Below are 25,054 nucleotides of genomic sequence, written 5' to 3' on the forward strand. Positions count from 1 at the left end.
TAATGTGTATCTCTACAAGATACTCTCTTTTTAAAAAAAAACTAATCAAAATACCATTATCACAGCTAAAAAATTTAACAAGATTTTTTTAAACATCATTAAGTATTCCATCAGTGTTCAAATCTCCAATTGTCTCAGAAATGTTATAAATGTTTGTTTGTAATTTATTTGTTTAAAAGCAGGAGCCACATAATGTCTACATGTTGTGATTGGTCGATGTGTCTTTTAAGTCTATTTTAATCAAGACGTTCCCCCCTTGTATACTCTGTCCCCCACTGCAGAATTTCCTGACTCCAAATCTGGAGTTTGCCGACCTTGTCCCTATAGTGTCATTTAAAGTGTTCCTCTGTCCTGTTAATTGGAACTGGATCTAGAGGCTTGATCAGATTCAGGTTCAGTTTTGGGCCAGTCTCCTTCACAGGCGCTGGTGAGTCCTCCCGTCACGGGGAGCATAATGTCTGGATGTTGCTCTTTTTTGATATTAGCAGCCACTGATGCTTGTGCCCAGATTGATTCATTTGTTCAGTCATTCAGGGGACACACTCATAAAAATGTTTTTATTGTAAAGTAAAACCCAGCTGCAGACAACTTAAAAGCACCACCTTAAAGCAAATGAATTATTATGAGATAAATACTCTTGTAACCATCACTCATGTCAAGAAATAGACCTTCAGCCATCCGGAAGCTTCCATGAGCCCCATCCCGATCACAGCCTCCTTACTCCCTCCAAGAGTAACCACTGCCCTTAGTGTTATAGTCAGGACAACAAAGAAGGACAGAAATAAACTTCCTTATGTTTCTCTGTGGTTTTATACCCAAATGTATATCCCTAACATATGGTTTAACCTTACTCTTTTCTTATATGCTTTTTAAGTGTCTTTTAATATACAGCTTCGGCGATACATTTTTTAAAGCATTTTTGTGCAAGACACTCAGTGGGCACTAAACAAGCTACAAAAAGGAGTCAAGAAGTGTCTGAGACTTTAGACCTCGTTTGGCTTTGAGACTTAGCTCAGGAATAGAAGTCAGATTAAAGTTGTGCTGGGACGCGCAAAAGGTGGAGCGATTCAAAGAAAGCAGACATCAAGCATGTGGAGGATCCCTTCCAGTTTGTCCTCACACTCCTGCCATTTAAAACCCAGGTCAGACGTCTGCTTCCAGCCGAGAAGCAGTAGTGGGGACCAGATTTACCCGCCTACGTTTTTTGTTTGTTTGTTTTCCAAATGTAACTTTCCTTTCCCAGATGTGTTTAGAGGAGACAGAATTGAGCATCTCCGCCCTCATGTGCACCCTGTCCACCTTACCTACGTACGTTCTTAGGCTGATCTCCTCCCCAGTTGCTAGGACGTTTTCTTGCTAGTGACATTACTTATGATGGGAATTTTGTGAAAGAGGGGGGCATCTGGCCTCCTAGTCCTCTCTTCTGTGCCAGGCATCTGTAGAGGCCAAAACAAGGAATTCAGCCTTAGTGCTCAATTTCAGATTTTCTTGTGAATAATTATTAATTTTAAAATTTATTACAAAACATACCAAGTATGTGAAAAGTATAAAGACCAGTATATCAAATATCCTTGTATCAACTACCCAGGTTTATCAAATCTTAAAATTTTCTTATATCTATTTCAGATCTATATATGTATATTATATATGTTATAATATCTATTATAAATATAATGTGATCTATGTATCTATTATATACATATATTATCTATTATGTATACATATATAATAGATATGTATAATAGATATCTATGTATGTAATAGATAATATATTTAAATTATATTATAATTTAATAGATATACTAGATAATATAATAGATAATTTATTATTTATATTTTATATAATAGTCTATACACACATATACATTAGATCCAAGTTGTTAGTTATATTTTTATTTTTCAAATCTTCTATAGCTTTACTTCCCCCCCCCTTTTGATTTATCAATTACTGAGGTAATTTTGTAAAAATCTCCCTTTGACAGTGAATTTTAAATTTTTCCCTTCTGATTTTGCCTATTTTTACTTTGTATTCTGAGATTATTGTTAGGTGACCACAAGTTTAGAATTGTTACATGTTCTTGCTGGCATACTTTTTTGTACTTAGAATGTGACTGACTTTTTTTCCTAATAAATTCTTTTGGACATATATATTTTTATTTCTTTAGTTTCAGCCTTTTTGTATTCCTAATGTGTCTCTAGTAAGCAGCTTAAACTTGCATTTTTAAAAAGTCGATGCTCTATTAATCAATGAATTTCATCCATTTGCATTTACTGTGATTACTTACATGTTTGGATTTTTTCCTGTTATCCTCTTTTTGCTTCATATTTAACATGCTTTTTCCTCAGTCCTTTTTTTTGGTTTGTCATGCTTTCTCTTATGTGGATTCTTAAAAATTTTTTTAATTGAGATATAATTGACATATAACATTGTATTATTTTTAGGTGTACAACGTAATGCTTTGATATATGTATATATTGTGAAATGATAACCACAATAAGTCTAGTTAACATCTATTACCATACATAGTTACAATTTTTTTTTCTTGTGATGAGAACTTTTAAGATCTACTCTTAGCAACTTTCATATATACAATACAGTATTACTAACTCTAGTCACCATGGTGTACATTACATCCCCAGAACTTTTTATCTTATAACTGGAAGCCTGTACCTTTCGACCACCTTCACCCACTTTGCCTACCTCCCACCTCTGGCAACCACTAATCTGTTCCCTGTATCTATGATTTTTTGTTTTTGTGGGGTTTTTTTGTTTTGTTTTTTGTTTTGGTAAGGAAGATTGACCCTGAGCTAACATCTGTTGCCAATCTTCCTCTTTTTGCTTGAGGAAGATTGTCACTGAGCTAACATCTGTGTCAAGCTTCCTCTATTTTGTATATGGGACACCTCCACAGCTTGGCTTGACAAGTGGTGTTTAAGTCCATGCCTGGGGTCCCAATCTGTGAACTCTGGGGCCGCTGAAGCAGAGCATCAAACTTAACCACTATGTCACTGAGCTGGCTCCTGATTTTTTTGTGTTTTTTTTTAAGATTCCACAAATAATTGATATCATACAGTGTTTGTCTTTCTCTGACTTATTTTACTTAGCATAAAGCCCTCAAGATCCATCCCATGTTGTTGAAAATGTCAGGATTTCCTTCTTTTTTATGGCTGAACAATATTCCATTCATCAACTTCTTCATCCATTCATCTGTCGATGGACACTTAGGTTGTTTTTCTGTATTGGCTACTGTAAATAATGCTGCTGTGAACACGGGGGTGCAGATATCTCTTCAACATAGTGTTTTTTTTCCCTTCAGATATATTCCCAGAAGTGGGATTGCTGGATCTTATGGTAGTTCTATTTTTAATTTTTTGAGGAACCTCCATACTGTTTTTCATAGTGGCGTCACCAATTTACAATCCCACCAACAATGCACAAATGTTCCCTTTTCTTCACATCCACACCAGTGTTTGCTATCTCTCGTTTTTTTTTGATAATAGCTATTCTACCAGGCATGAGGTGATATCTCACTGTGGTTTTGATTGCATTTTCCTAATGACGAGATGCTGAGCACCTTTTCATGTTCCTGTTGGCCATTCATATGTCTTCTTTGGGAAAATGTCTATTCAGGTCCTTTGCCCATTTTTAATTGGATTATTTGTTCTTCTTTTGGTATTGAGTTGTATTAATTCTTTTTCCAATTTCATAGGTTGTCTTTTCGCTTTCTTAATGGTTTCATTTGCTGTGCAGAAGCTGTTTAGTTTTACATGGTCCCACTTGTTTATTTTTTGTTGTTGCTTGTGCTTTAGGTGTCATATCCAAAAAATCATTGCCAATACCTATGTCAAGGAGCTTTTTTCCCAGGTTTTCTTCTAGGAGTTTTATGGCTTCAGGTCTTACATTTAAGTCTTTAATCCATTTCGAGTTAATTTTTATAAGTGGTGTAAGATACGGGTCAACTTTCATTCTTTTACATGTGAATATCCAGTTTTCCAAGCACCATTTATTGAAGAGACTGTCTTTTTTCCATTAGGTATTCTTGGCTCCCTTGCCAAATATTAGTTGACCGTATATGCATGGGTTTATTTCTGGGCTCTCGATTCGTTCCATTGGTCCATGTGTCTGTTTTTATGTCAGTACCATACTGTTTTGATTACTATAGATTTATAGCATAGCTTGAAATCGGGAAGTATGATGCCGCCCTCTTTGTTCTTCTTTCTCAGGATTGCTTTGGCTATTTGGGGTCTTTCGTGGTTCCAAATAATTTTTGGATTGTTTTTTCGACTTCTGTAAAAATTGCCATTGGGATCTTAATAGGGATTGCATTGAATCTATGGATGGCTTTGTGTAGTATGGTATACTTTCATGTACCTATTGGCCATTTGCGTGTCTTGTTTGGAAAAATGTCTATTCAGATCCTCTGCCTTTTTTTTTCCTGAGGAAGATTCACCCTGAGGTAACATCTGTTGCCAATCTTCCTCTATTTTGTATGTGAGCTGCCCCCACATACAATGGCCACTGATAGACAAGAGGTGTAGGTCTGCGCCAGGGGACTGAACCCAAGCCATCGAAGCAGAGTGCACAGAACTTAACCACTAGGTCACTGGGGCTGGCTCCCTCTGCCCATTTTTAAAGTAGATTGTGTTTTTTTCTATTCAGTTGTATGAGTTGTTTATATATTTTAGAAGTGAACCCCTTATCAGATGTATGATTTGCAAATATTTTCTCCCATTCCATAGATTGCCTTTTCATTTTGTTGATGGATGCCTTTGCTGTATACCCTCCCATGTTTAACAACAACAAAAGAACTTGGCAGAACATATGAAACAATGATATTTGAACATCAGCCATCAGGCAGCACAGGACAGCAATCCCCGAAGGACTAAAAAAAGCTGGGTGAGCTCTGCGTTTGCCCCAGCGTATTGCCTGCAGGGTTTCCAGGCTTCAGCCAGGAGGAACTCAGGCTGAGCCCCGCTGTCTCCGTGAGCTGAGGGAGCAGAGTGGAGAGTCCACAGAGGCCAAGGCAGATAGTTTGCAGGACAGAGCACAAGATAGGAGAGAGAGCTCTGGAATCTTCAGAGGGTTTCCTGTGACAGTCAGCTTAGGATTGATCAGCACACGTGTGTGAGGAAACCCTGAGGTGGGAAAAGAACCATTTGAAAGGAGAAAAGCAAACAATCTCTGGAGCTCACACAGCTGTTCCCTCCAGCTGACCTGGAAAACCTCATAATTCATGGGGCATGGGGCAAATTCTGCTGAAGGCTTTTCCTCAGTGGTGGGGAGAACTTATGCCCAGACTAGAAGCTGCCCATGTTCTACCTAATAAAGCTTAAAAAAGTAAGCCTTGAAAGGAGCAAACTGTTTCTAAGTAAACTAGTTGCATCCCAGAACAAAGCTCAAGAATATTTACTGAAATACAAAAATATCCAGGACCTAACAAGGCAAAATTCACAAAATCTGGCATCCAATAAAAAAATGTGATACAGAAAGCAGCAGAAAAATATGACCCATAGTGAGAAGAAAAATCAATTGAAACTTGTCCAGAAATTACTCAGATAATAAAACTAGTAGACAAGTACATTAAAAGAGTTATTATAACAATTTCATATGTTGAAGAAATTAGAAGAAAAATTGAACATGAGAGATTTTTTTTTTTTTGAGGAAGATTAGCCCTGAGCTAACTGCTGCCTATCCTCCTCTTTTTGCTGAGGGAGACTGGCCCTGAGCTAACATCCATGCCTATCTTCCTCTACTTTATATGTGGGACGCCAACCACAGCATGGCTTGCCAAGCTGTGCCATGTCCGCACCTGGGATCCGAACCAGCAAACCCCGGGCTGCCAAAGTGGAACGTGCGCACTCAACCACTGCACCACCAGGCCGGCCCCAAACATGAAAGATTTTTAAAAGATCCTGATTGAACTTCTAGAGATGTAAACCACAATAAAAAATACATTGGATGGAATTAATACCAGACTAGATGCTGCAGAAGATAAGATTAATGAACTTGAATACATGGTAGTAGAAACTATCAAAATGAAATACTGTGAGAAAAAGACTGGGAAAAAAATGAACAAAACATCAGTGAGCTGTGAGACAATATACAGGGTAACTGGAGTTCCTGAAGGAAAGGGGAGGGCAGAAAAAATATTTGAGAAAATAATGGCCAAAATTTTCCAAACTTGACGAAAAGTATAAATCCACAGATACCAGAAGCTCAACAAACCCAAAGCACAAGAAACATGAATAAAACTACACCAAGTTCCATCGTAATCAAATAGCTTAAAATCAATGATAAAGAGAAAATCTTAAAAGTAGCCAGAAGAGTAAAAGACATTACATACAGAGAAACAAAGATAAGGATAATTGCAGATAAATCCAGAAACACTGTGAGGTAGAAGACAGTGGAGCAAGATTTTTAAAGTACTGGAAAAAAAAATTGTCAACCTAGAATTCTAACCCAATACTCAGATCAGATTGTATCTTATCTCTGCTCAAAATTCTTCAGTGTGGGCTGCCCGGTGGCACAGCGGTTAAGTTTGCATGTTCCACTTCAGCAGTCTGGGGTTCACTGGTTCAGATCCTGGGTGTGGACATGGCAACACTTGGCAAGCCATGATGTGGTGGGCGTCCCACATATAAAATGGAGGAAGATGGGCATAGATGTTAGCTCAGGGCCAGTCTTCCTCAGCAAAAAAGAGGAGGGCTGGCAGCAGATGTTAACTCAGGGCTAATCTTCCTCAAAAAAAAAAAAAAAAAAGAAGAAGAAAAAAGAAAATTCTTCAGTGATTTCCTGTCTAAAAGTCCGATTCCCCTGACCGCTGACTCTGAGACAGAGATTACTGCGCAGTAAGTTAGTAGGTTTACTGGGAAGTGCGCTGGGGATCAACATGTGTGGAGGAGTGAAGAAAGAGAATTGGGCAGAGGGAAAGTTGGACTTTGATACAGTCTCAACAGAAGCCTCAGTTGACCCTATCAGGAGTTTTGAAAATGGGAAGTCCCTTCAGATCTGCCCCAAATTGGGGTGAGGGGGCCAGACCTTTGTACTCCAAGGTTGATCATCATTTGGATATGGGATGCCCCAGGAAGGGTGCGTGATCTTGGGTGAGGCAGCTCTGTTGGCCAAGGGTAACTCCCAGAGAGAGAGTCAGCTGAGAGCAGTCAGTCTTCAGCACCCCAGGAAGCTGGGGGAATGAGTTTCCAGATTCCGAAGGGGATCTGGATGGCTCACCACACTATCCACTACGCTTCCAAAAACTAAGTGGAGAAAATCCAATCTTCCTAGCATTGCCCACAAGGCCCTTCATCATCTTGCACATGCCCATTCCCAGCTCACCTCATGCTGTCTTCTCAGCCTGGAAGTCTCTCCCACCCTTGGCCTTGGCTTCACTTGTCTGTTGGAAAACTCCTTCTAATACTTCCAGTCACAGTTGAATGCACTTCCTCTGAGAAGCCTCCTTTTACTGCTCTTGGAGACTCAAATATCACTCCCCCAAGCAGAGTAGTTAGGAACGTGGATTCTGAAGCCAGGGGTTGAATCCCAGCTCTGCCACTTGCTAGCTGTGTAATCTAGGAAAAATTATTCAACCTCTCTGTGTCTTAGTTTCCTCGTCTATAAAATGGGTACAACACAGTACTGCTACCCCACAGAGTTGTTATGAGGATGAAGTGAGTTAATATGTGTAAAGTTAGAACAGTGTCTGGCAGGAGTAAATAGTTGCTGCTGTTATTATTATTGTTGTTGTTATTGAAGGTGCTCAGTATGCATTTGCTGCAGGCATGAAGGATGAAAGGAAGGACCTGAGAGAGACAAAGTGGAAAGTATGTTTGGGGAATGCTGAGTAATCTAACTTGTCAGAAGAGTAGTGGGAGCCTCTATATGGTATTATCACCCATGTTGGGAAGACCTTTTAATGTCACAGTGGAGTGTGCATTTTATTTGGTAATCATTAAGAAACGATGAGAGACTTTGTCAACAGATAGGAGGAAGGGCCAAAGAAAGAGAGGGCCAGGTTGATAGAGGAGGTAAGGCGTATATGTGGTGAAGTGAGCATCATAGGTGAGAGATGGTGTTACAAGAAACGGGGGTGGGGACATAGGGGAGGATTGGTGCAGGTGAGGGGAAATGAGTTTAGAAGAAAGTCAGATGAACGTATATGGAGGATGGAGTGGGGGAATCAGTTGAGGCTGATGGGGACAGGTGAGGAGGGACAGGGACATGCTGGGAGTGGAGACAATAAAGGGTGATAGAGACAGGTGAGGTTTACAGGGACAGGTAAGGAATAATGGGGCCCTGCTGAGGGATGGGGGTCAAGGGAATGCAGAAACCAGTGAGGAGAGCAGGATCATCCGAGAGAGAGCCTTAGGGCTGCAGGAGTAGAGAAGGGAGTAGAGTAGAATGTGATGTCAGAGAAAGGGCGGTGATGTAAGAGCCGGGGCGGTGGAGCGGTGATGTCAGGGCTGGTGCTGATGCTGGCGGCGCAGTGCATTGTGGGCAGCTCCCCGCTCTGCCGCTGCCACCGCCGTCACCAGAGGAGGATCGGGGCCGGGCCGGGCCGGGCCGGGATGGTCCCGGTCGGGAGGCTGCCGCCGCCGCCGCTGCCGCCGGAGGGAGCGGGCCGCCTAGCGCCGCACTGAGCCACCCCCGCCCCCGCCCCGCCCCGGCCCCGGGGGATGCGCCGCCCAGAGCCGCTGCCTCCGCCGCCGCAGCCGCAGCCGCAGCGGGCACAGAGCAGGTGAGGCGGGGCGGGGCCGGCCGGCGGGCCGAGCGGGGGTCCGGGAGGGGGTTCCTCCTGTGGGCTCATCCCGCCCGGGCCTGGCTCACCTCCCAGCGCAGCCTTCTCCAGCTCCCCCTCCCTGTGCCGTCTCCGCCCGAGCTGGGACGCTGGCCTACACAGCCTGGGCCGCATCCCGAGGCCTGGAACCGCTCCCTGCCCCCTAGCACACATACCCACCCTCTCCAACCTGTCCTCCAGGGGGTTTGCTCCTCACTTCTCACCTCTGTCCCCTGTCCCTATGGCTTCATTCTCCTGTCACCCCTGACAAGTCGCTCTCAGCTGGCTCCATAGCCTCTCTCCCTTGTCCTCAGTCCCTCCATTCCTCCCACGAGCCACCTTACCTACTTCCTCACCCCTTCAACTGTCACCCAGAAACCCCTCTTGTGGTCATGTCACTTCCTCACCTGTCACCATGATCTCTCTGTCTCTATCTTACTCAGCCCCCTCCTCTGATCCTGTCATCCCTTGACCTTTCCATTCCCCTCTGCCCCCCTCCATACCTCTTTTCACCTGTTCCCATTACCCCTCACTGGTCACATCACCTCTCCTTACCTGGGCTCCCAGATTTCCACACACACCTGGCTCACACCTTGCATAGTTACACATCAACACCTACATTCACACACCATGATGAGCTCCTAACCACTTAGATACGTCTCTCTCTGTCTCCCTTTTCTCTCTCTTTCTTTCACACACACACACACACACATATTAGCCCCACACTCACATATATGCACACTCTCTGACAGATTTTCATAAAAGCCTCCTCCACAAGCCCTCTCCCTCTACGCTCTCAAGCCTCCACACACCCAAAGGGTCCTCAGGGGACAGCCAAAATCTTTGTGTTTCTGTCGTCCAACCCTGGTCTGAGCTAAGCGCAGTCCTCGGAGGCAGAGCGGGAAGGACAGTGGATAGGGAGAGGTTCGTCATCCTCCTGCCTCCACTCTCCCTTTTCTCAGCTCACCTGTTCCTTCCAGGTTTGCCCATCTATAAAATGGGAGCAGGGCCCAAATTTTCCTCATTAACCTATAGAATCTACCATCACAGGACTGGAAGGCCCACCAGAGGTCCCCCAGTTCAACTCCTTAAGACTCCCTCTCTCCTGGTTCAATTGCTTCTTCAGTCTTGTCGTCAACCTGTCTCCTCCGCCTTGACTCCAGGACCCCCTGTCCCTCTCTCCCTTCGTCTCTCCCTTCACCCTGCCCTTGCCCTCGCTGCCCTCTGAGTTGACGCCCCCTGCGCCACTTTGGCAGAAGGAGGGCAGAGACCTGGCTGACACCCTCCTGGTTCCGATCCTCTGATGCTGTGTGGTTTGGAGGAAAGTCAGCTGAGTCATCTGAAGAAAGACGAAAAAAAGTGACAGTGTCCCTCCCCATGAAGATCCCCTCTCTACATGGCCTTCATGGCACACCACGACCTGTTGAAGGTTGTTGCCACACCTTTACCATCCCACACTGTCCCCTGTATTGTGGCTAGACACAGGCACCCTGGGGAATTATCTCATCCCAAGGCAAGACAGGTCCATGGAGTGCCCACGCCATCCATAGATACCTTAGGCACTTTCCTGCTCTCCACCTCCCCCACACCCAGCCTGAGTAACTTCCTTCCATCTGCAGCTCTCCGGGGTCATTGTAAGGGCAGAGCAGTGCGCTTATAAAAAGTGTAGGGTAAAAGAAGAGAAGACAAGATCCTAGTTCCAATCCTGTACTGGATTGGCAGAGATCTCAAAACATCGTCTCTCCTGGCCTCCTGTCCACACACATGCACATCATACACAGACACAAAAACACACACAAGCACACACAGACGCAAACAGACACACACAGAAAGACACACAAAGACCTATATGTACACGGAGGGACACGTGCACAGATACACACACGGACACACACAGTGCACACCCTTACATCTCCCTGGGTAACACTTGCTGGCTCTCCAACCCTCACAGTGGGGAAACTCTCTCTGATATCCAACTTCTACCTGTCCTAATATGATAAGAGCTGTGCTCCTTCTTGTTGGTTCTTCAGCATACACAGAAAGCTGTGGTCAGAGGCTGTCTCAGTCCATGCCCGCCCAGACCGGCTGCCCTCTGTCACTTCTCCGGCCTTCTGCTAGGCCACTCCCACTTTCCTGCTGTCTGCAACTCCCCCTAATTCAGCCCGCCTCTCTCCCTCAGAGTGGCCACAGGGCTATCTTCCCTCTAAAATCCATGTTTTGAGCCCATTGCCTTATGTTCACCCCATCACTCATATCCTCATTTCCCAACCCCATGGCTGTGTCAGTGGGTTGGGCTCAGCCCTGAGAATGGTGTGTGCCTCTCAGCAGCTGCATCCTCCTCGCTTAGCACCATTCTCAAGGGGCTGTTGGGTATCTCCTCATTTTCCGATTATCACATCTCCCATGGTTGATTAGCAGGTCTCCATCACTTTGGCATGCGTCTCCCATGGGTCACCCCTTGGTCAGCGGGTCTCCCCTTTCAATAAACCTCAGATGCACAGCTCCATGGGCATTTTGTGGCACAGGGAAGGTGTGGGTTTGCGGGGCCACAGATCGAGTCATTCAGACTGGTCCCTCTTGGCCCAGGTCCCCCCTACCCAAGCATGGGTCCGAGTCTGGTATGCCCCCTTGGTCAGCAAGTCTCCCCTACATTATAGCATATGGCTCTTTGGGAAACGCTTTCCCCACAGCCTGTTCACCATCATTTTCCTCTCTGTTTTTCATCAACATGTGTGTCCTGTTGCTGGTTTTCACATCTCCAGTTTGTAGTCTGCATCTCCATTCTTGTGGTTAGTATTTCTGTCTTCTCCTCTGACCTCCACCTTGGCGTTTACACACTGCTTCCCCCAGTAAGCCCTGGAGCATCTGCCCAGTGGGCCGGGGAAGGATGCCTGCCAGGAGAACGGAGCTCCCCTCCTCCATATCCGCAAGGTGGTCCTAGGTCCGTAGCCTGCTCCACTCAGAGTCCCTTCCCACTCCCCCAGGTAGATGGCCCTCCCAGGGCAGGCCCTGCGGACACCCCTCCCTCCGGCTGGCGGATGCAGTGCCTAGCAGCCGCTCTTAAGGACGAAACCAACATGAGTGGGGGAGGGGAGCAGGCCGACATCCTGCCGGCCAACTACGTGGTCAAGGATCGCTGGAAGGTGGTGAGTGAGTGATCCAGCGGGGTAGAGGGAGGGGCGGGGGGAGGAGGAGAGGAGAGCATCTGGAGAGGATCTGGAGACTTGTGAAAACAGGTGCCCTCAGCGCCCCTACTCTAAGAGGGAGGTGCCCCTGAGCTTATTTGCATACTGCTTGCAGGTCATTATTTTTGCCTACACTTGTGGACAATCGCTTTCTCCCAGTGCCTTCTCTCCAACCCCTCCCTCTCTCACCCCTTTCCCCGCTAGGTCACGTTGGTCGGGCCCAGCCTGGAACAACTCCTGGTTGGATGTCGGAGCAGGAGCTGCAGAGCTCAGTGGGGGGAGGAGGGCGGGGGTGGAGGAGGGAGTTCTTTCTCTGCCGGACCTTGGAGAAGGGCAGTGAGTGAGCATGTGTCCCTCCGCTTCCGCAGAGGACAGAAAGGCTTGGGTTCGGGGAAGGATGCTCTGCGGACTGCTCCCACCGCATCCGCACTCCATCTTCTCCATCCATCCTCCTCCCCTCTCTGGTTCCTGCGGCAGGTGCAACATGCCGAGACTCCATCTCCCAGCGTGCCTTGCTCCTCCAGCTCAGGACTTCAGGCTTCTCCGCCTGCTGGGAGTTGTAGTCTGAGCTTCCTGGGGGTTCGGGCCTGGATGGGAGGGGGACATGTGAGGGTTGAGGGAGAAGCAGTGTTTGCAGGGCTGGATCTACTGTTAAGTCAATCCCTGTCCCACTTCCATTTTGGTCCGTTGCTTAAGAGCACTCTCGTCCTTTTATCATTTTAGGGGTGGGAAGATGTGGGGTGGATTGTGGGGTGATAGTGTGTGTGAGCTTGTGGGTCTGCACCAGGGTGGGGAGCCAGGAGGAAGGGAGGGAAAACAGCATAGGTCAGGTCTACACCGAGCCCTTGTGTGTGGGGCGGTCTAGGGGGACGGCTCATCTCACCAGGGGTGTGCGTTGAGAGGAGAGCGGGGCCTGGGCTCAAATGGGTCTCCATGGCAACAACCAGCCAGCACGCAGGTCCTCTAGTGGCCCAGGGAGAGGGGCAAAGGTGACAGCGTCGTCAGAGATGTCTCTGGGACTAGGGGGAAGTGAGGGATTGGAGGGGTCAGGGAGCTCAGGGAAGGCCCTGGAGGAGGACTTCCTGAGAGGGAGGGTAAGGGGACAGAAATTGGGGGAGGAGGAGCCAGGGCAGTAATCAAAAGAATGAGGGTCTGACAAAGTGAGGCGTGTTCCTCAAGACCCCCTGGGTCCTCTGGCACAAGAGAAGGACATTTGCACTGAAGATGTGAGGAAAAGGTGGTGTTCGTACACATGCTGAGTTTGGGTTAGAACTTTCCTGTGCTTGTTGAGGGACGGGTGGGAGGTGAGTGGGCAGAGAAATGGCGAAGGGGGTGGGGGAAGGGGACAAGCCTGCGGTCTTTGCCAGGCTGACCTCCCTTTACTCTCACTCCCTCCCCAGCCCCTGGAGAACTAGAGAGGGTGGGGTGTCAGATGCCTCCCCTCAGCCAGCTCCCCGGGGTGGGACAGAGATGTGAGCAGAGCTCAGGAACCAAGAACAAGCTGCCCAGAGATGGGCTGTGGCCAGGAGAGAATGAGGGTTGTGGCGGTGGGTGGGTATTTAAAAATAATAACATTTTGGGCTGGCCCCATGGCCGAGTGGCTAACTTCGTGTGCCCTGCTTCAGTGGCCCCGGGTTTGGATCCTGGGCGCGGACGTGACACCCGCTCGTTAGGCCATGTTGAGGCGGCGTCCCACATACCACAACTAGAAGGACCGACAACTAAAACATACAACTATGTACTGGGGGGATTTGGGGAGAAAAAAGCAGGAAAAAAAAAAAGAAGATTGGCTACAGTTGTTAGCTCAGGTGCCAATCTTTAAAAATAAAAAATAATAATCACATTTTATTCTTTTTGAGGGGTGCTTCTCAGAATCAGAATAGCAAACAATAATAATAATAATAATAATAATAGAAACTGAGCATCTTTTCTGAGCACTTACTGTTGCCAGGCACTGTGCAAAATGCCTTAAATGAATTATCTCAACAACCTACGGAGTAGATGCTGCTGTTATCGCTGTTTGGCAGATGTGGAAACTGAGGCACAGAGATTATTGTTTACTGTTCTGATTCTGACTGGTACTTGGAACCAGGTCTGTCCGACTACTGGGTCAATGGTCACAAGGCTATACTGCTTCCCAAGGATTAGCCCATCCAAGAATCAGGACCATAATGCTGAGGAGTCTTTGTGACCAGTTCTAGTCCACCTGTCTCATTTTACACAGCAGGAAAAATGGAGGCTCAGAGAATTTAAGAAACTTGCCCCAGGTCACCCAGAGCTGGGCCGAGAAGCCAGGTTTCCTTCTTCCTAAGTGAATGCTGGTCCTATTGTGTCGTATTTCTCCTCCAGTTTAGGGAGGTCCTTCAGTAGGGGAGGGGATGGTGAAAAAATTTAGGAGGGGAGGAATAGGGTCTGGCAAAGGGGAGGTTGAGAGAATGTTCCTGTCACGGGGCTGTGGATAGGGCGGCATTGTGACTTTCATGGGCCCTGGGCACTTTTGCCTTCGTGGGTCCCTTCCTCCATAATAAAGTACTAAAAATGGTGTTTTATGACTTCATTGGTATAAAGAGGAATGAATTAATATTATGTATTAAAATTTTCTTTTTGACCTAAAAGTTTATTTTTTCCCTTCTGATTTTAAAAGAAATGAGAACATTTTCATGGCCCCCTAAAAATATCATTATGGGCCTAGCCACTGTGCCTGATGGATAAGCCCACCCAGGCTGGAGGGCGTGGGGAGGAGGGGTGTTGGGTGAGCGGGTGGGTGCAGATGCCCGCTTCCCACCCCAGGGAGGTTCCGTAATGGGTGGGGGGTAAGGAGGGGACGTAGGAAGGAGAAATAGTCTCTGTTCAGAAATGAATGTGGTAGAGAAATACCCTTGGACACCCTGGGGAATTGGGGAGTAGATGTCAGAAATGTCTTGGCCGCCCCGAGCCCTCCTCACCATCTCTAGTCAGGATTTTGGAGCCTAGCGGACCTGGGCTTGAAGCTCAGCCCTCCCACTTTTTTTTTTTTTTTTTTTTTTTTTTTTTTTAAAGATTTTATTTTTTCCTTTTTCTCCCCAAAGCCCCCCGGTACATAGTTGTATATTCTTTGTTGTGGGTCCTTCTAGTTGTGGCATGTGGGACGCTGCCTCAGCGTGGTTTGATGAGCAGTGTCATGTCCGCGCCCAGGATTCGAACCAACGAAACACTGGGCCGCCTGCAGCGGAGTGCGCGAACTTAACCGCTCAGCCACGGGGCCAGCCCCTCAGCCCTCCCACTTTTAATCCCAGTGTGGTGAACTGTTCCTAGAACATAGTGGTTAACAGCGTGGTCTCTGCATCAGATGGCCTGGGTTTAAATGAAACCTGGCTTTGCTCCTTGCTCGCAGGGTGACCTGGAGCCAGGTTCTTAACTCTCTGTGCCTTAGCCTTCCTTCTGTGCAAAATGGCAAGCCCTATGGCCCTCCTCGCCTGTGTTGTCAGGAGCCTTTGGGGATGAGCTGAGAGGATGTCTGAGAGTCTGGAGCACGGACCCGAGATGTGGTTGTTGTTCCCTCTCCCCTGCCCTTTCTTCCATGCTCCCACACAGCAAACCATAAAGGAATCTGGAAGATACTAGAATCTCCCTTGGGTTGAAAGGTCCCCAGAGGAAGACATGCCACTGCTTCCTTTGAGTCTGTCTGTTCCCTCCTGGTTCTGAAATTTTTTCTAGACGTCTGACCTTAGCTTTCGTCTCAAGTCGAGAGGGACTCTGGTTTTTCCCCGTTCTTCCTCCCTCCTCTTTCCCTGTCTCCTTTCTGGGCACAAGAACCTTCAAGATCCCAACCAGCCTTCCACTTCTCTTCTAAATCTTCCCTTCATCCTTCTCTCTCTTTCTAGAATGGTTTCAATTGTAACCTGCTGGGAACTTCCAGTCCTCAGCTCTGCCCTGCCCCCTTCCTCCCTCCATGCCCATGTTTCAACCACCATTAAACATTTATTGGGCATCCTAGTGCTGAACAAATACTAAGGGGAGGGCTTGGAGACGCAGGAGGCTCAGAGTCAGGAGTTTACAGGCTGGCTGATCAGAGCAGCCTGGATCCAATCATTAGCAAGCCCAGCTGTGGCTGGCGAGTTACAAACCAACAGGATGCAAGTGAGAGCTCTGGAAGATGCTGAGAGAGGACAGGCCACTCCTGAGGGGCGGGATCCCCGAGGAGGTGACAATTGAGCTGCGCATCTTTCTTAAACCAAACGAGTCCCAACTGAGGGCTCAGCGCCTTCCCGCTGGTCACCCCCTCGTTGCCGGCAGCACCCTTTCTCTCCAAGACCCCTGCGCCTCTGACTTGAAATGATTTTGAATCCCTCCCCATAACTCAGCTTTGCTCATCTCCCCTTGCCGATGCTTCCTCCATCATAGTTTTCCCCTCTGCCTTCTCACTGCCGGCCCTGGATGCTGGAGGAGGGCCCAGAGGGTCAGATCACCTCTGCACTGCCCCCTGGGAGTGGACAGAGTCTCTCCAAACCCCCATTCCCAGCGGGCTCCCACAGCGCCCCCTGCCCGGAGAGAGGCTCACTCTGGTTTCGAGCATCTGAGCTGCGGGCCCCTAGGGAGTGTTGTGAGCTTCAGCAGCGGGCACGGGCAGTGAACACCCTGTGCCGAGTCCCCTAAATACTCCCCCCGAAATACTCTTTCTCTCTGGTGACACCTTTCAGGAGACTGCCAACTGCAGGAAGGGCCAGGTTCCCTGAGGGATCCACCCTGAAGCTGGGAGGTTCTGGAAATTAGTTTTTCTTCTGGATGGAGGTTGCTCAGTCTAGTCAGGGGACGGGAGGAGTGTGACATTTATTGTTCTTCCAGAGAATAAAAGGTTCATGACAGCCCATCATCTCTTCAGAATCCCATGTCTATATGGAGACACAGGTCTCATACCCCTCCCCTGTGCCTGCTCTGACGTCTGGCTCTGTGTGTGTGTGTGTGTGTGTGTGTGTGTGTGTGTGTGTATGGTTGTCCACCCAGGGGCTGAGCGGTCTGTGTCCAGCACTAGGAGAGGAGGTTGGGGCACTGGTGGGTGGGGCAAGGAAGGGAGGCATGGGGTCCTCCTCTTCAAGGATAGCCACTGCCCCCATCAATGAAGGATAGGACCCAGCAATGGGTGGGATGAGGAGCTGCTCAGCCTGACCCCTGTGTCCCCTATTCTCCTCCCCCCATCTCTGTAGCTGAAAAAGATCGGGGGCGGGGGCTTTGGTGAGATCTACGAGGCCATGGACCTGCTGACCAGGGAGAACGTGGCCCTCAAAGTGGAGTCAGCCCAGCAGCCCAAGCAGGTCCTCAAGATGGAGGTGGCCGTGCTCAAAAAGCTGCAAGGTGCGGGCCTAGGGCAGGAGAATGGGACGGAAGAGGTGATGGGAAAGAAGCTGTGGGGAGGAGATGTAGTGTGGTGGAGGGAAGCGGTGATGGAGCCAGGGGCTAAGGGGGGAGGTGATGGGCAGGGTGAGATGGGACCAGAGTCTAAGAGCAGTGATGGGGCTAAGGGCAGGGGGTGGTGGGAGAAGTGATCATGGGGCCAGGACTGGGAGGACCAGGATTCAAGAGTGCGCAGGAGCCCACCTTAGGGCTGGAAGTCAGAAAGAAGGAGTAGGAGTTGGGAAACCCCTGTGTGTGCCCCTCAGGGAAAGACCATGTGTGCAGGTTCATCGGCTGTGGCCGGAACGAGAAGTTTAACTATGTAGTGATGCAGCTCCAGGTGAGTCCTCACGGCCCATCCTCCCTCCACTTGCCCTCAAAAGTTCGGGCTGTGACTCTTGGGGTGGGGAGTGGGGAGGGAAGACTGTGGTTCCGGGAGGGGTGGGGAGTCGGTGCAGGCCTTTGGGGGTGAGGCTGGGCAGAGTGTCATGGTGGTGGTTGGGATGGCAGCTGAGCCGGGTGGCTCCCACCCGCCCCCCACCCCAGGGCCGGAACCTGGCCGACCTGCGTCGCAGCCAGCCGCGAGGCACCTTCACGCTGAGCACCACGCTGCGGCTGGGCAAGCAGATCCTGGAGTCCATTGAAGCCATCCACTCCGTGGGCTTCCTGCACCGAGACATCAAGCCGGTGAGGACTGCCCCCTCCTCCAAAGCAGATGCCCCCGTCCTCTCCGTCTCTGGGTCCCCTGGTGTCTTCTCCAGATCAGTAGTTGGAGAGGGGAAAGCCTCTTCTACCTGTCTCCTCTTCCTGCTCTCCATCCCAAGCCCCATCTCCTCCTTTTCCCTGCATCCCAGGAGACCCCCTGCCCGCCCCTTGGCCATGCCCAGGCCCTCTCTGTTCTTCTCTCCTCATCCTCTCTCTCACCCCTGGCCTGAAGAGTCCTTGAACCCAGAAAGGTGAAGGGGCTCAGAAGGATGGAGGGATCGAGGGAAGGGGACCAAGGGACTGGGGCTCAGTAAGGAATTCCAAGTAGTTGATTTTGTGGCATCTTAGATCTTGATGGTGTAAAAAACCTCCAATTTAAAGCAGTGAAAACTGAGCCCAGAAAGGTTGGTTGAATGGCCCAAGGTCACACAGGAAGAACAATGCAGGGCTCCGGCTGCCTCTGAGCAGGATGGTCACACTAAGCCATGCTGCCCTTCTGGGGAGTTTCAAGGATTTAGAGCCGGACAGATGTCGGTTCAACCCTGGCTGGGACAGCACTGCTCTGTGACCTTGGAGAAGCCCCCTAAGCTCTTTGCCCTTCAGTTTCCTCATCTCTAAAATGAGAATAATCACCCTGCCCCTCAGATGAGGAACTGTGACCTGCTGCGCGTGTTGATGTTTTACTTATGTGCGTGGAGGTGGGCTGAGGGTCCCTCACCAGAGCTGCTGTTGCCGCCCCCCGAGGTGGGCCAGGTGGAGTGGAGCCCCGGGGCTCACAGCTGCCGTCTTCCCACAGTCGAACTTTGCCATGGGCAGGCTGCCCTCCACCTACAGAAAGTGCTACATGTTGGACTTCGGGCTGGCCCGGCAGTACACCAACACCACGGGGGATGTCCGGCCCGTGAGTACTGCCACTTGCAGGGACCCCTGACCTCCTTGACCTGCTCCCTGATCTGGGGACCCTTCACCAGGCTTTTCCTGCAGCTGCTTAAGCTGTCACAGCCTGTGTGCAGTATCAGCGTCACCTGACTCTGGGTCCACACTGAGCTGGTCCCCTCCCTCCCTTAGGCTGGGCTCTTGGTGGATGCTCCGTGCACAGCCTGTGACCTGTTTACCTGTTCTGGTCAAGGATGGATGCAGGTTCAGGGAGCAGGGTCAGGAGGCAGGTGTAGGGCTGGGGTCAGTGTGTCAGGCTTGCTCCTGATCAGGCCAATGTGGAGGGGCGTGGCAGGGGCTGGCGATCAGGGCTAAAGCAGGCAGAGGTAGGCTTGGTAAGCAGGGTTGAGACGGGGCGAAGGTCAGGGGCAGCGGGCGAGGTTCCTGGTGGTGTTCTCCCCTCTACAGCCTCGGAATGTGGCCGGGTTTCGAGGGACTGTTCGCTATGCCTCGGTCAATGCCCACAAGAACCGGGTGAGTGGCAGAGCCGGGCCTGAGGGATGTGGGGGCAGTAGGGGCACAGGGCGGGGCAGAGTATGCTGCTGAGGAAGAGGGTCAGGCAGGCAGCTATCGAGGTGCGGAGAAAAGTCTGGGGCAGGGGCTGGAAGCTGCCACTCCAGACCCTGACTGGAAGAAGGCTCTGCTGTCATCTCCCCTTGACTTCACCTTCTTCCTCGTTTGATGGGATCCCCACTTCTCTGTTCCCACCACAAATCTCTGTGGGGCGAGGAAGCGCAGACAGAAGTTTTGACTGTGGGGGGTCTATGTATGTGGGTGGGTCAGGGATGGAGCCATAGCTTCAGGGAGACCCCAGCTCTGCCCATAGGGGCCTGGGTGTCAGGGCTCCCTGACTGATGTGCCTCAGTGGAGGGTCAGCGCCCCACTCCCAGGAGGGATCTGAGAGTGTGGGTGACCGCCTCCCCACCCCCCAGGAGATGGGCCGCCACGATGACCTGTGGTCCCTCTTCTACATGCTGGTGGAGTTTGCAGTGGGCCAGCTGCCTTGGAGGAAGATCAAGGACAAGGTGAGCCCTGTGCGGTGGGTCTGAGGAGGAGGGGGAGTAGGGCAGCTGGGGCTCCATCTCCCTGTGCCCTCTTGCCTCCAGGAGCAGGTAGGCATGATCAAGGAGAAGTACGAGCACCGGATGCTGCTGAAGCACATGCCCTCCGAGTTCCACCTCTTCCTGGACCACATCGCCAGCCTCGACTACTTCACCAAGCCCGACTACCAGGTGGGAGGCTGCCACCCTGCCCCTGCCTCCCTGGACACCTCTGTGGGTGACCGTCTCTACAGCCCCCTTCCTGCCGTGGCCCCGCGCCCTTGCCGGCTTGGCCCTGAGCGTCTCTCCCTGGTCATCCCCTGCATGAAACTCTTCTGCGCTCGTGTATACAGTAGTCATAGCCAAGATTTATCAAGAGTTTACCAGTTCTCAGTGCTTTTCATGCATTAACTCATTTAAGTTTCAAAACAAGCCTTTGATGATAATGCGCGTTCCATACGTTATTATTCTAGCACTTAACAATGAATGAATCTGAGTGCTTTCAAGTATTTTGCATCAAAACTCTGCAGGAGGCCAAGTGGGATGATTGTCCCCATTTCATAGATGAGGAAACTGAGGCCTGATAGCAATGGTTAGGAGCAGGGCGGCCCCAGACACATCTTCTGATTCCAAGACCAGTGCTCTTTCTAAGGCACCATTACCCCATGAGACCCATGACCCAGGTCAGAGAATGGGGAAGCGTCAGCATTGTTCTGCCCAGGATCCACTATGTGCCCGGCTGCACATGGCGGGGAGGGCAGACAGTGTCAGGCACACAGTGGGCACTCAGTGAAGTGGGTCCTGCCGGCAGACAGAAGCTGCCCTGCCTTCTGGAGAGAGCTAAGTCAGAAGGGGATGGTCTGGGGGCCTCAGAGGGTCCACAACTGCCCGCCACCTCCTGAACCCAGAGCCCCAGTTCTTGGCAGAAATGCCTCCTTTGGGGAGTAAGAGGCCATGCCCCCCAGTCCTAGCTCAGCCTCATGGGGTCCTCCAGACCACACAGCTGCAAGCACCCCCTGTGCTGAGCCCTGTGCTGACTGCCAGAGATGTAGAGTTGGCAGATTGGCATGTGAACAGTTCAAACTGATGCTCTGTGCCCAACCACGGGAGCTGTGTGAGTGGGCGAATCAGGTGGCTTCAGAGGGAGGACGAGCGGGGAAGGCACTGCAGGCAGAGGAGGCGGCCTGTGCAGAGGCCGACCCCAGGGGATGGGCTTGGGAAACCGCTGGTGGTTCTGGGCTGCTGCTACTTCTGGTGAGATGGTGGCAGTGGCAGAGGAGGCTGGGATGGTAACCAGGGCTCAGATCTCAGAGGGCTTGTGTCCAGCCAGGGGGGCTTAAACCGAGATGATAATTTGCATGCTGATTTGTGTATCGTGTGCATGTTTTCATTTAAAATCAATGTGCTGCTCTCCTTCCAATGCCCCCTCTCAGCCCATCCCTGTCCTGGAAGGCCCCTCTCTTACCCCAGCAATCCCAGCAACTTCCCCCTCCTCCTAGCTAGCCCCAGGGTCACCTCTCTGTCCTCCCGCCACCCCCACCCACTGCAGTTGATCATGTCGGTGTTTGAGAACAGCATGAAGGAGCGGGGCATCGCCGAGAACGAGGCCTTTGACTGGGAGAAGGCGGGCACCGACACCCTCCTGTCCACAAGCACCTCCACCCCACCCCAGCAGAACACCCGGCAGACGGCAGCCATGTTTGGGTGAGTCTCAGGAGGGGCGACACGGGGTAGGGGCTGCCCGGAGCTGTCTCCCCAGAAGCCAGCTCTTTCCTCCTCTTCCTACCTGGGCACTCCTGGCTGTCTCTCCTGTTCTTGGTGCTCACCAGTGGGGTTCTTGAACCACAGGAAGTTCTGCCACGTCTCCACCCTCAATCTGGGGACAGAACGGGCATCCTCATTTGGAGTTTTTGACCTTCCTGGGAAGCAGGGAGCCCTGGGGGAAATCCCCTGAGCCCCGCAGTTTGCCTGTGTCTCAGTGCTCATGTGCATTCACTCAGTGAACGTGTCTTGAGCTCCAGCGCTGGGCCCTGTGGGGGCTCCGAGAAAACACTTGCAGCCCCTGCCCTCCAAGTGCTCTCAGTTGAGTCTGAGATATTTGTAATTGATGGGTCAGCAATTTCAGAACCATGTGACAGGCACAAAGACAGAGGTGGCCCAGGCAGGGGCCAGAGTGAGCAGGGGCTGCCCAGCCAGCCCCACGAATGAGCCAGGGAGAGATGTGGGCAGGGGCTCCAGGTACACACTTAGGAGGGAGACTCAATGGGACTTGCCGGCACATTATGGTGCCCAGTGCTGTGATGACATTGGTCAGGGAACTCCAGAGAGAGTCTTCTCTTTAGACCCATTGCTGGTCTGAAGGAAGCCAGCGGTGCACTGCGTGGAGCTCCGGCGGGCCTGGGAAGCGGCGGGACCTCCTAAATAGACAGAGCCGGGTGGTGCCATGCCCATTCCGGCAGCCACGTCTCCTTGCAGCCCTCTGCCAACCTGAGGATGGGCTGGTCTCAGAGGCTTTGCCAGCCAGGGATGGTGACAGGCTAGGGACACCCCACCCCTGCTGGGCCTCACCTGTGTCCACTCCCATGGGAAGTAGTGATCTCCAGGGCCTGTGCTGGTAGAAGAGGGTACCCCTGCCAGCCTTGCCCCATGGCCCCTTCCTGATCTCTCCAGGGTGGTCAATGTGACGCCGGTGCCCGGGGACCTGCTCCGGGAGAACACCGAGGACGTGCTGCAGGGCGAGCACCTGAGTGACCAGGAGAACGCACCCCCAATCCTGCCTGGGCGGCCCCCGGAGGGGCTGGGCCCTGGCCCCCATCTTGTCCCCCACCCCGGGGGTCCTGAGGCTGAAGTCTGGGAGGAGACGGATGTCAACCGGAACAAACTCCGGATCAACATCGGCAAAGTAACTTCAGTCAGGGAGAGCGGTGTGGGTGGCCTTCCCCAGCTCCTGGCCCTGGTTCCCTGGCCCCCTTCCCATTCCCTCCAAGCTCCCTCTCCCCAGCCATGAGCTGCTTGCCCTGCCTCCATGGCCTTGCCCCATCTCAGGGTCACTAGCATCTTTTTGCCTCAACCTCCCTCTATCTCCTTTACCCTGAGAAAACCACTTGACCCACAGCCGCCTTGTCAGTCCCAGCTCATGGACCTCCCCTCTCCTGCAGACCCCCTGTGTGGTGGAAGAGGAGCAGAGCCGAGGTGTGGGGGTCCCCAGCTCCCCAGTGCGTGCCCCGCCAGACTCACCCACAACCCCAGTCCGTTCTCTTCGCTACCGGAGGGTCAACAGCCCTGAGTCGGAAAGGCTGTCCACGGCGGATGGGCGGGTGGAACTGCATGAGAGGAGGTGGGTCTGGGGCCAGGGGGATGGTCAAGGGCCCCCTGGTCCCCTCTGCCTTCACATGGCTGGTCTGGAGGAAAGGTCAGATGTGAGGTGGTGGCAGGGGTACCCTGTGGTGTTGAGTGGGTTATACTTGGGCCTGGGGTCAGGCTGGGTTAGTCAGTGGCAGGGCCCGGAGAGGGGCTAGGGGTGCAGAGGTCCAGCTCATGCCAGAAGGCATGTCGGGGGCAGGCCGCGGAGGGGTAGGCTGGGTCCCCAGGCCCTGGAGGAGGTGAGGGGTGATTTGGAAGGTGGGCTGATTCCAGAGCCTCTTTCTCTAGAGACTCATTACAGATGCCTCAGAGCAGCTGACTGGGCTCCCTTCAGCTTCGGGGGAGGAGCCTGGGAGAAGGGTTCAGGGAGTGCTCAGCTCAAAGAAGGAACAGATCAAGTTTTGGGGGTCGGGGCTCTAAAGGTTGGGTGGGACCTGGTTGGTAGGAAGGTATCTCGGAGAGTCTAGAGCCAAAAGCAAGCCTTTAGGATGGGGGATGAAAGGAGGCTGGTTAACCTTGGATGGCCGATGGCCATTAGGACCCGGGACAGATCCTCACCTGAGGTCTAGTGGGTGCGACCACCTCAGGTGGGAGAGCCCCTGAGAGATGTCTTCACCCTCCCTTGGCTCTGGGTGGGGCTTCACCCTACAGCAGGGCTGGGGCCTTCTCTGCACCAGGAAAGGGGTCTCTTCTCAAGGCCCATCCCCAGGGGTGGGGGTCCTTTTCCACTCCCACAGTGTGCCTCCTCATGTCCCACCTCAGCCACGGCCCCTCCTCTGGATTCTGCCCCAAACTACATTCCACCTCCAGGACGGGGAACAGTGCCCCTTTGTGGTGTGGAGACACCCGAGACAGGGCAGCCTTGTGCCAGTCCCTGTGGAGACCCCAGGACAGAGGGGTGGGGGCCCATCCTCAGGGAGCCGACAGTGCTCACCCACACTCTCACACTCACATGGGTTGAACTACCGGGCCCACATTTTCATCCATGGTAGCCCAGAGGGTTCAGGAAACAGGGAGAAACAGGAAGGGCAGTTTGGAGGGGATCTGAGTGGAGAAGAGAGGTGGGAAATGTCCAGAACACAGACAGTCCTGAAGAGCAAACTGGTGTGGCCCAGAGTGACCCCTTGTCTCAGGGATGGTGGGGAAAGGAGGGGCTGAGGGGAGATTTTGTGGAAGGGAAGGTCAGGATCTCGGGAGAGGCAGAGGATTCGGGGGCTCGGGGGCTCTGGGGCACTGGGGAGCAGGAGAAAGTATGAAGCATGTAGCATTTGGATTTCCCGCCTCCCCCTTCTTCAACCTCGCCCCCAAACCTTCAGACCCTCTGTTCCTTTGGCACCCTCTGCCTTCATGTCCATCAAAACAAACCAGCTCTCAGGAATCAAGTGATGTCAGCCATTTACATGCGGTATAAATGTAAGACCCTGGGTGGCCTCCCTCAGGCGTGTTTTTATTAAACCTTATTAACAAACCAATAAAAATATTGTGTAGAGTCAGAATTGGCAGGGCCCACGTAGGCTGTGGTGGGAGTATAGTGGGAGAGCCCCCACAGGTGGCTCTGATCTGCACCCCTCCCTGTCAGGGGCTCCACGCTGGGGGAGAATGAAAGTCAGCCCCTGCCCGCAGCTCGGGCGTGAGAATGTGCACAGCCGCAGTGGAGCTGAGTCTCCCATTGGGGGCACCC

The 25,054-nt window shown here is 51.3% G+C and overlaps 1 protein-coding gene across 2 annotated transcripts in view; it reads left to right on the plus strand.

The window, feature by feature from the left end:
• Window positions 1-8,494: 8,494 nt before the first annotated feature.
• TTBK1 (tau tubulin kinase 1) overlaps window positions 8,495-25,054 on the plus strand; it is a 42,134-nt gene continuing 25,574 nt past the window's right edge. Inside the window, exons 1-12 of one of the 2 annotated variants that reach the window (XM_023624967.2) lie at window positions 8,495-8,735; window positions 11,759-11,920; window positions 17,143-17,290; window positions 17,596-17,669; window positions 17,876-18,016; window positions 18,831-18,935; window positions 19,379-19,444; window positions 19,903-19,995; window positions 20,077-20,202; window positions 21,560-21,714; window positions 22,681-22,912; window positions 23,169-23,347. In XM_023624967.2, the coding sequence (XP_023480735.2) occupies window positions 11,813-11,920; window positions 17,143-17,290; window positions 17,596-17,669; window positions 17,876-18,016; window positions 18,831-18,935; window positions 19,379-19,444; window positions 19,903-19,995; window positions 20,077-20,202; window positions 21,560-21,714; window positions 22,681-22,912; window positions 23,169-23,347 (1,427 nt within the window). In that variant the 5' untranslated portion in view covers window positions 8,495-8,735; window positions 11,759-11,812. The remainder of the gene's footprint in view (window positions 8,736-11,758; window positions 11,921-17,142; window positions 17,291-17,595; window positions 17,670-17,875; window positions 18,017-18,830; window positions 18,936-19,378; window positions 19,445-19,902; window positions 19,996-20,076; window positions 20,203-21,559; window positions 21,715-22,680; window positions 22,913-23,168; window positions 23,348-25,054) is intronic. The other variant, XM_070244586.1, reaches the window with a different exon arrangement.

Source organism: Equus caballus, chromosome 20 (genome assembly GCF_041296265.1).
Source record: "Equus caballus isolate H_3958 breed thoroughbred chromosome 20, TB-T2T, whole genome shotgun sequence".
Taxonomy (NCBI): Eukaryota; Metazoa; Chordata; class Mammalia; order Perissodactyla; family Equidae; genus Equus; species Equus caballus.